Source organism: Merops nubicus, unplaced genomic scaffold (assembly GCF_000691845.1).
Source record: "Merops nubicus isolate BGI_N331 unplaced genomic scaffold, ASM69184v1 scaffold18784, whole genome shotgun sequence".
In the NCBI taxonomy this organism is placed as follows: domain Eukaryota; kingdom Metazoa; phylum Chordata; class Aves; order Coraciiformes; family Meropidae; genus Merops; species Merops nubicus.
This window is the reverse complement of record NW_008602473.1, coordinates 51,976-62,562: the sequence shown is the minus strand read 5'-3', so window position 1 is coordinate 62,562 and position 10,587 is coordinate 51,976. Positions and strand designations below refer to the sequence as shown.

Sequence of the window (10,587 nt, the reverse complement as noted above, 5' to 3'; positions counted from 1 at the left end):
GACACCCACCTTGACCTGTCCTCTCTTTAGTCCTCACCCATAAGCTCTCAGCCAGCTCCTCATCCCTCCCCAGGCAGAGCTCCAGCCTCTCCAGCTGCTCCCTCCCATAGAGGACAACTCCCCTTCCTCCTCCTCCTTTCCTGCCCTTCCTACCTCCTAGACAGCACAGTATATTGAGACCTGTTAATTAGAAAGGTGATAAATCCAAGAGCATATAAAAGGCAAAAACGAAACAGAAGAACGGAAGGAGGATGCATTCACTGGTGTGAAGTCTATTTTATGGCAAACTTCCAGTCCTTTGGCCACTATAAAGCAAAATCAGTGGATTTCATATAAATTCTCTGTATAAAGGAATGTCTATGAACTGTGTACAATATGGCCCAGAATAAACATCTCATTATCAGGCTAATAGAGCTCCTCACAGAGGAAAAGAAGGTGCTTACGTCATGGTTTCATCTTCCCAATAGAATACTGTCCGGAATTGGACTAGTGCCCCAAAATACCATTTTAGGAACAACACGAACTCCTTTAATGGAAAGGAAATGCAGGAAGCTGCTGAGGCTGCAGAGACAGGGGCTGGGCAACGGCCTCGCTACTGCCCACTCGCTTTAAAGTTCGTGTGGTTGACTGGCAGGGGGTGAGCCTCTGTGTTGAACACCCAGTCGTCCAGGGACAGCACGTCATCTTCACAGAACAGAAGATAGAGGTACCTGGAGCCGTAAGGGTGATGGACACAAAGGGAGGTTAAAGGAAACTGAGGTGGGACTCCAAGCATGCACAAGCGAGCGCTGTCAGGAGGGCTGTGATGGGGCTGCCACTGGCCTCAGCTGCCACTCTTTATGGTGGTGACACATTTCTTGACTCCCTGCCTCACTCTCCTGCGGAAATGACCACTCCTGGTGCACAGGTGGCAAAAAGGGACAGGAGTCTCTGCTCAGCCACCCCACAACCATCAGCTCATGCTCCCAACAAAGGCAGATCTGCACCCAGGGGCAGCAGTTCCAGGCCACAGCCAGGCCTCTGTATGAAGGACATCAACGTGGCAGAGGAGACATCCATCTCTTAAACCACCAGAGCTCAGGGGAGCTCAGCAGTCAGAGCCTCCCACTTAGAGCAGCTCTACATGTCAGGAAGAGTCTTTTAAATCCAGCCCATGAGCAGAAACCTCCAGAGCACCAGTGACAGCGCTGGTTCTACCACAAGAGGAAACCACAAAAGCTCTGCAGCACCCATAGCCTTGCCCAGTTTCTCCCACAGAGGGTAAAACTTCCCCATTATTATTAAAGACTTATTAAGCGGGCAGGAGTGTTGGTGCTGCAGGAATTAATCTACTCTGAAAGGCCTCTGTAATACTGGACTTACTTCAGAGTCTCTGCGAGGAAAAAACTCTGCTGCATGTTGTCGTGGATTGGGGTTGTGGTGTAAACATCTCGGATGCCAGAAAAACCAGCTTCTACTCTACAATGTTTTTCCAGGGCCTGAGAAAGGAAAAGAAATCTCAGTAACACACAATAACATGGAGTGACTCATTAATCATCATCAGCTGCATTACAAGTCAGCTTTACAAATCCAATTCCAGGTTTATTGTAGCCCCTGTCTCTCTCTGAAGAGCGTGGTGATTACTCCAGACTCTGGGAATAAAGCGAGTTCTAATGAAACAGCGAGAGAAACATAAACCACCTAAGTTAGTTGATTGATTGACCTTGACGTTGTGCACACATAGCAAAACCAGATCTCAAGTGGCAGCTCCAGCTGCTTGCAGAGCCTCTTTTCCAGGGCAGCAGCCAACGGGCTCTTGCATGAGCTAGAAAGAGGCAAGGGACTGGCTGGCCAGGAGGTCCTTGTGGGAAGAGGACAAGACAAAGGGCAAAGGCACGTCTGCTGATTTTCCCTGGCCAGCTGCAGAGCAGTGGTGCTGAGCAGTCCAGAGATCTCCAACAGCAGGTTGGCTCCTTTGGGCAGAGGGCTGTTATGTTAATGGCAGGTTTCACTATCTGCAGCACTCCTCTCCATAAACCTCCACTGTTTTGATTGACTGATTTCAGCATAGCCCAAAAGGGACAAGAAAACATTCACAAAGATCACCAGACACCACACTAAATACTAAACTGAGCTATTTTGTGTCTTCCTGCCCCATTCCTAACAGGTCTTAGTGTCTAACTCAATTTAAATAATTTCTGCTCATCTTTTTTGACCGAAGGGAAGATTTTGGGAAGAATCTAGGAGCCTGGAAGAGTTATTACTGTGAAATTTCCAGCTGTACCTTCACAACCTCCCAGCCCCACTGCCTGTACTTGGGGTCGTGTGTCAGCCTCCACATGTACATGTAGCTCTCCACCACCTCTGGCCGCAGGATGTAGTAGCGCTCGCTCAGCCGGGTTGCCATGGCTTCAGTGCCAGCATCAAAGCGAAAGGCTTCGGGGCCCAGTTTGGTGTCTAGACAAAAACCACACACACACGGTGATCAGCTTGAGGAGACAGCAGGTAAACAGACTGTCCAGGTGCTTTTATGCTGCCCAGGCTGCCAAGGTTTAACTAAGGCTTGTGTGAGGTCAGAGGAGCAATCGCTCAGGCCTGTATCAGATCAGCCTCCCAGGGCAGCTCCAGCGAGTGCAGGAGCTGTGCCCACTGTCACACCATGCATGGCTCCTCCTGAGGGATGTCTGGGTGCTATCTAGGGGAGGATCAAGAGTTTCTGAGGGTGGCTATGACTGACGACACCCAGGCCTGGAGCAGATTGGAGCGTGGAGAGGGGCAGGTACAAATCTCTCCACATCCTGGCCCTTCATTTGGTCCTAGGAATCACACTGACCTGAGAGCAGTTTGTCGCTGAAGACAAACTCAGAATCTGGATGAGAAAGAGCAGAGAGGCAGATCCTATCATCCTATCACAAATTCTCAAAGACAAAACCCTTTCAAAGGGAAATACAAGCACACAACTGACCCTGCTATGACAGAGCTACCAGGCAGGGGGTTCTTTCACCTCTATCAGCCTGACTGAGCCCTTTCACCCACCCTGCAGCAGGGAGGCTGTAAGATGTGGCACCTGGGACCTGCAACCACTTCTGCATTTCCCTTTGGCAGCCTATTTGAAAAGAAGTCAGGATGGTGGGGAAGGCTGAATGAATTTCACTAGTATTTTATAAATAAAACATTATGAGTACCTTGGTCTTTTTGAGTTTCCCCTACATGAGAAACTCCATCTCTTGCAGATGCCCCATGCCTGGAAACACTCCAGGGCAGGTTGGATGGGTCTCTGAGCAACTCGATCTACTTGCAGATGTCCCTGCAGGGGGTTGGACTAGATGGCTTTTAAAGGTCCCTTTCCACCCAAACTAGTTTGTGGTTCCATGATTTGCTGGCACTCAGATCCCTACTACAGCATCAACCCTCTCCCTCTTTGAAAAATAAACAGGGAAACTGAGCATAGGGGCCACTTATGACCATGCCACAAGGCTTCTCTTGCTGCACCCATGTGTCTGCCACAAGACTGTGTTTTGGGGAGTCATTTATTTCTCTAAATATTTCACACACCTTCCCTGGGCCCTCCTGTGTGTGTGGGGACCTAACAGTGGCCACTAGCTGGACTATTTGCTGAGAGCCAGAGTGACAGGCAGAGACATTCCCTGCAGGACAATGAGCCTGCTGAAATGACAGCCCTGTAAGCAGTGTGGGCAGGCTTGCTGCTGGCCTCTCCACGCTGATGGATATTGCTGAAGGCAAAAATTGGCTCCAGGCACTCACAGCCAGAGGGTTATTAGTTTGGGTGGCTTGTTTTAGTTCTCTAAGTGCTGTGGGGGGGGGAAAAAAGAGCTATTTAGGAACATCATTTCAGGTTAGCTTGAAGTTTATTGGGCAAACATGCTGGACACGGGCTGCCAATATGCTTGCTGAGGTGCTGAAGGGGTGAAACAATCTTTGGGAACATTTAGTGCCAACAGACCTGTGCTCCACAAGGTCTCAGGAAGCAGATGCTGCCTCGCTGCCTCAGAACAGCTACAGAGATGCTGACAAAGACAGGAGCAGTGTCCAAAGCAACCTCACCTTGGTGAAAGCCCTGCGGCAGAGAGCTCAGCCAGGCTCCCACTCCTCCCCAGTCTCTGCTCTCCCAAAGCTCTGACTGATAAGCACACTGGATGGTGAAACCCATTTTACTGGGCTTGTGAAATAGAAATAGTTCACCAGCCTCTGCTTAGCCAGCCAGCAGAGGGTGAGTGACACTGTTTCTTTGGCTCCTACCAGCAGCTGCAGGTCTCCAACACTCTCCTGCTGGGCTTTGCAGCTGTTTTGCTCCACAGAGTGGGACACCTTGCAATGAACTCCCCTTCTTGTCTGCAAAGGGGTGTGAGAGGACAGACTCAGCCTATGCTCTTGTTGGGAGAATGCTAATTCTGCAATTGGGACACAGGACTGGGATTCAGCTTTGGGTTCACTTCCCAGCTCTGCCACAGGAGCTCCCATCTGCCTGTCCCTCTGCTCCAGCTCACCACTGTGTAAAACATTGCTGTCTCTTCTAGATAGCCCAGACAAGTGAAAATCACACACAGGGATGCAGAACCTCTGCCACACACACACTGCATCTCCTGAGGCTGCTGGGGATCCCTCACCAACACCTCCCAGGCAGCCCAGGGGTTCACCTGAGCGTGCGTACGACTCATGACACGTGTTCGTGATCCCTGCAGCGAGGTCCAGGTAATGCTGCTTCCTCTCTTCTCCAGCATGTTCAGCTCCAAGGGCTATCATGCCCCCAGAGAAGCAAGCCAAGTGGCCCATTTTGTGATCCAAGATGCCACCTCTCCATTCAGCAATGTAGGTCAATCCTCCAGCAGACTTTTTGACCAAATGCTTTTCTATTGCCTAAAGGGATGAAAAATCAGGATTTCAAGATACTTACTGCACAGCACGTGTAACTTAATTCCCAAGTACTTCAAGATACTAAGATATTTCAAGATACTAAGTATTTCAAGTGGACAGGAGTGCATACTAAGGAAAACCAAAGATCTAAGACCTTTTTCCCTGAAACATTCTGATGAACAATGTCCCCCCCTCATAAAAAACACACAGGGCAGCAACCTGCTTCTTACCTCTAGTGCATCGTCATACATCTTTTTAGCTTCAGAGTCTTTCTTGTCTGACATCAGCCAAGATTTGATGAGATATTCATAAAAGCTGTCCCCAAGCCCCCCAATGGAGACATGGTCTGTAGTGAGAAAGCCAGAAAGGAACTTCAGGTTCATGATACACTTTGAGCAGTTGCTTTACAAAGAGCAAACAACCATGTCCTCATTAATGCCCTTGTCCTCTCCTTCCTCCTCCCTGCTTCCTGGGGAGAGCGTGCAGCATTTCTTTTTCAAAAAGGAAGAAAGGTGGAAAGTGCAATCAGAAGAAAAATGTTCTGTCATTTTACAGAGCATTAGTATCCCTTACCAAAACTATTCAGAGGCCTTATTTTGCAACAGTTATTTATACGGCAACTTGTAGATGCCTCCTGTTTATGAAGCAATCATCATAAATCCCAACCTCATCAACCAAAAGCTATGGCAGGTATTGACAGATCTCCACCTCTGTGAAGCCACTGGGTGCTGCCACCCTGGCTCAGGAAAGGGAGGATGCACGTTGGATCACAGGGAGCTGCCAGCAAGGGGCTGCTGCAGGGACCTCTCCATCGTGTCATTTGTATTCCCGGCTCACGGTGGGACTCTGTGCCCTGGGGAAGGCTGGGGTTGCTGGTGTATTAAAATGATAAAGTCAGTTACAAGGATGCACACTGAATATTTTCTTCTGCAGCAATCGGATTTTCAAGGCTATCTGCTCAGAGTACACAATGAAACGACCTTACTGGAGAGGAGGATGCTGAAGAATTGTGCTGGGAAAAGGGCACAGCAGCTGCAGGTTCCTGCCTGGGGGGAACTGCTGGCTGGATTGATGTCTTGAAACTTTACCACGGGGAGGGAAAGCAGCATTCACTCTTCCAAGCAACCAAGCACTCCCCTTTTGAGAAGAGCAAGACAGATCATCCTCCATGGACTAACTGTCCCTGTCAATGAGCAGTGGCCACCTCCGTGTCTGCACACATCCTCATCTCAAACGTTAGCAGAGGCAGCAGGGCTTCTGGAGAGAGCTGTTCACATTTTTATTTTCCCTTTCACTGTACATAGATAAAGTCCTGAGGCTTATTCTAAATGCTAAATCCTACCAACACAAGAGCTCAACAGTCATGCATTTTCCTGACCTGAAGAGCAAATATCCCTGATACAGTGTGTCCAATGATCCATGGAATAATCCATAGCAAAACAATGAGATTAGATGTATGAATTCAGAAAAAAAAAAAACAAAAAACAAAGAAGGACAGACTATTTGCAAACACCGGCTGCACAGCCTGCCTTTAAAGAGAAGCTCTGTGATCCTAAGTGTGTCATTCATGAAATCACCAAAGCAGGAGCTCTGGTCCATAATTGCTTTCCATATGGCATCAGCTTTGCCAGCATTTGCCTCCTAGGCACTTCGCATAAACAAACCTCTTACTGCAGCAGGGGACCATGCTTTAATTTTCTGAAGGTAACAACTGCACTCAGAAGAAGTACAGCACTGCCTCTTCATTTACAAGATCTGCTCATTCAGCCAGGTCAAAGATACACCTTTTAAGAAAATCACAGCAATTCCAAGAAAAAGAGCTTCCCACAAAGAGCTTTAACGGCAGGAGAGAGAACGAGAGCCTGGCACCTACAGGGAACGTGGCTGTGGTGGGCTGCAGCTGCCTCCCCACCTTGGTCCCAATCTATTTCTCACCAGCAGCACTGGAGAGGCAGGAGAGGCCCATCAGTCTCCTCCCTCGCTGGAATAAGGATTCAGAACACAAGGTCACATTATGAGCAACTGGCACGAACAGCCTGTGCCAGGAGTTGCCCTCACGATGTGGAAGTCTAGGAGAGAGGTTATCTTTAATTCTCTGGCAGAAACCAGCCTATCCCAGAACCATTAATCAGAGGCTACTTTTAATAAGCTCCAAGAACTGTCAACAGGCCCCTCGATATGTCAGCAAGGGGTGGGGCCAGGTTAGCACAAGGAAGCAAAATTTGCAGACATAAATAGAATTAAATTAGTCACAGAAGAGATGAATGCTGAGTACCAAGCCAGCTATTTTAACCATCTGAATTAAGAGCACACAGAGCTCTTCAGTTTCCCAAAGATTCTGTACAATCAGTTCTGGCAATAGCCAGGCACCACTGCTCCTCCCAGCACCAGTGACTGGGCAGAATTAATGCCTGTGTCTGGCAAGATGTGCAGTGTGGCTGCCAGCTGGGAATAACCTGAAGGAAATGGCATCCCAGGGGTGTGGTAGGGGTTGGGAGATTGTCTTTCCAAGTGGAATGCACTGCAACAACTCTGCAGAGACAACTGTGGAGAGGAAGCTGAACTGCTTACAAAGGGACTGGATAACTTGGAGTATCAAGTACAGGGACAAACACAGGAGACTGTTTTCTTTCCTTGTGGCACCAAAGGACTGCTCTGGTTTAATGGGACAACTGCAACCATCCAAGGTTCTTTGTTGGGACAGCTTTCAGGCCAAGCCCTGCCAATTACTGCTGGAAGTGCTGATAGGGCAGCTAAAAGTCAGGGACTGCTCACAGCTAGAGCTCTCGGGCTGCCTCAGATGATGGCAGCCACGCTGCTGCCTGTCACTGGCAATCAGAGCTATTAATGCAGCAGTTAGAGAAGTCTGGAGCCATCCAGCAGAGCAAACAGTGCAGCTAGACGTGGGGACACAACGTAAAGCAATGACTCAAGAAAACTGCTTCAACAATAGCAGTGTAATCCACTGGCAGGTTAAAAACAGCTTCTGCGAAAAGAGACTTTTCTTCCTTTTGACAGAGAAACACAAAATCCAGCAGTGCTCCCTTGCCAAAACAAGCAAATCCTTAACAGAGCAGACAGTTAAGGTCAGTTAAGGAAACTTAAGCCCTCAAAGCTGTGGTTTATCTCAACCCACAAATTTTCTCACGTTTACTCTCCTCCATCCCACCAGGGGGAAGTGAGCGAGCAGCTGTGTGGGGCTTAGTTGCCAGGTGGGGTTAAACCACAACAAGTGCCCATGTCTTCAGTGCTGGGCTCCCACCAAGACAAAGGAACAGACACTTGCCTGCCCTTCTCGCAGAGAACTGCTCTGCAGAGGTGCCATGGTAACAGGTACATGGCTGCACACCAGAGAGCACATCCCTGGGCCCTGGGGGACCTGAGGCTCTGCGAGCCCTCTGCCTCTCCAGGTGGTCCCTCGCTTGCTGCAGCACACTCAGAAGTCAATCTCATAGTGCTTCTGGCTCAGCCTTCACATCCAGCTCCCAAGCAGGTCTGTGGGCTGTGTGATGACTGCAGGATGAGGTCTTAAAGAGATGTGCTGATATTTAATATCTGTGTGATGAAGCATGTACTATTATCCTCCCCTGTGCAAGAGAGGCCTTAATTCTCTCCAGAGGAGAGACACTCAGCTGGAAACAAGGCTGATGGAAGAAGTGTACAATTACTATATTGCATCTTACAAATGGCGTTGCATTATCTAATCACATGTATAACAGGCTGCCTGACAAGACATTTCCTTGGCTTGCTGCTCTGACAGTTGCTACTGCTTCCTAAAGAGTAATGGAGGGACTGAGAGGCTCCAAGGACTCTGAACACAGAGCGATACCTACGCTGCACCCAGTTCCCCGTCACCGGGCTCAGGAAGTTGGGATAAAGGCCCTGAGGCTTCTCAACTCTGTTCAGGACTTTCCGGATGTTCATCACCTAGGAAAGAGGAGAGACAAGACGTGTTACTTCTCTGTTGAAGAAAGTTGCCAGTTTTGTCACTGAGAACCCTGTAACTCAGTGCTGAACAAACACAGCAGCCTGCAAGGTCGTGACTCAGCCTGACCCAGTGACACGGCTGCCCGGTCAGAGGGCTGGGATGGAGAAACTTTTGGGCTGGACTCCTCAGCACGACGTTACCCAGCTCTGTGGGATATTAGGACTGATTCTCAGAACCCTGCAAGGCCCAGTTCAGCCAGCAGCAGAAGTGATCCAGAAGCAACCCCGAGGATTTGGGATCCGGGTGGAAATGTAGGAGATGCAGAGGGTGATTTTTTTCCATGATCCAAAGGGAAAGGAGTGGTGGGGATGAGTGACTCACACAGTACTTAAATTCACCATGTGGTCACTTAACATGATGAATTGGGGCCTTTAATTTCAACAACAGACAGCTCCTTTAACATGCTGGAACAGCCCTGCATACTCTCTAAAACCTCCCCTGGTTTCACCCCCATTAAATCCAATAGGCCTTTCCCATAAGGGATGGAGTTAAATGGTATGAAGCATAAATATTCTATTATAACCTACAGAGCAGCTAATACACTCTAAACCTTTTATAAAATTAGACAATTTGTAAGCCAAAAGCTGGCTACAGACTTAAGTTGGTGCTTCCAAGTAAGTCATCAGGCTGCATAATATTTACTGAAGTTTAGTAGCATGGCATATTAATGACATGTTTGAATAAAAGACACAGATGGACTTTATTCTTGCTAAAATTACACAAGTCCCAGGCTGCAAGTTAATGAGTTGATCTGTTCCTCTGAAGTAATTTCCCCCAGGATGGGCGGTTTGAGCCCACATCATCCTGTATTTTTTCTCTCAGAGGGTGTCAGGATGACTGTGATCCATCTTCTGTGGCACACAGCAGGCAGGCTCAGCTCAGGAGAGGCCATTAGAAAGGTTCTGACCTTATCCTGCTATGGGGTTAGGAGGCAAAGAGGAAAACATGTCAGGCTGGGGACAGAGGCTTGACCCTGGCTCCAAATGCCACAGTCTCAATCTGGAATACAGATGCAATTCTGGTTTTTAACAGTGCATCTTGCCCTTGGGTTTTCAGTGCTCATCTTCCCCCTGACACCCTTCATTTCCTTCACACACGTTTTCTTTCAGTATCACTGTTCCCTTTACTGGTGTTTTCCCAGCTCCCTTCTTCCTTTGAGCCATTTGTCACTACCACTATCCTCAGGAATCTTTAGCTTGTCTCCTTTATTTCAAATCACCAGTCTTTCCTTATCTTTTCTACAGACTTTCCTGGATTTCTAGTTTTCCTTCACCCTCTTGCTCATCCCCCTTCCTGCTTTCCATACACTCCATCCCATTCTCCATGTTGCTCTCCTAGCTTATTCCTCCTCTTTCTTCCTGCCTCTTCTTCAAATTCTCTTCTTGTTTCACAACTGACAGACCTGCACTGGAAATATCCTGGAAAAAAATCACCTTTTTGAGCTTTTTATTAGCAATCACCCATCAGTTTGTACCCCACTGTGGGGCTCTGGACAGGCCCTGTTTCCATTGGGCTCATGGGGGTAGTTTGGATTCTAACTGGAACAATTTGTCTCCCTCAAAGCTGGTTCCTCAGGGACAGGCAGTGAAAACTAATGACTTGCTGGTATCTAACAGCATATATTAATTAAGTTGCTCTCACATGCACTACAAGATCACTTGTGGAAAAAAAAAAGCACAAGGTAATGTATAATATGAACAGATTTTCAGTTACAAGTTACACAAAAGGAATCCAATATGTCAACT

The 10,587-nt window shown here is 48.2% G+C and overlaps 1 protein-coding gene across 1 annotated transcript in view; it reads right to left on the bottom strand.

Annotated features, from left to right (window-relative positions):
* Nucleotides 1-268: 268 nt before the first annotated feature.
* MAN1C1 (mannosidase, alpha, class 1C, member 1) overlaps nt 269-10,587 on the bottom strand; it is a 42,526-nt gene continuing 32,207 nt past the window's right edge. Inside the window, exons 6-11 of the mRNA XM_008938389.1 lie at nt 8,688-8,781; nt 5,085-5,200; nt 4,638-4,857; nt 2,264-2,436; nt 1,363-1,478; nt 269-710 (exon numbers count right to left, since the gene is read on the bottom strand). Coding sequence (XP_008936637.1) covers nt 593-710; nt 1,363-1,478; nt 2,264-2,436; nt 4,638-4,857; nt 5,085-5,200; nt 8,688-8,781 — 837 coding nt within the window. The 3' untranslated portion in view covers nt 269-592. The remainder of the gene's footprint in view (nt 711-1,362; nt 1,479-2,263; nt 2,437-4,637; nt 4,858-5,084; nt 5,201-8,687; nt 8,782-10,587) is intronic.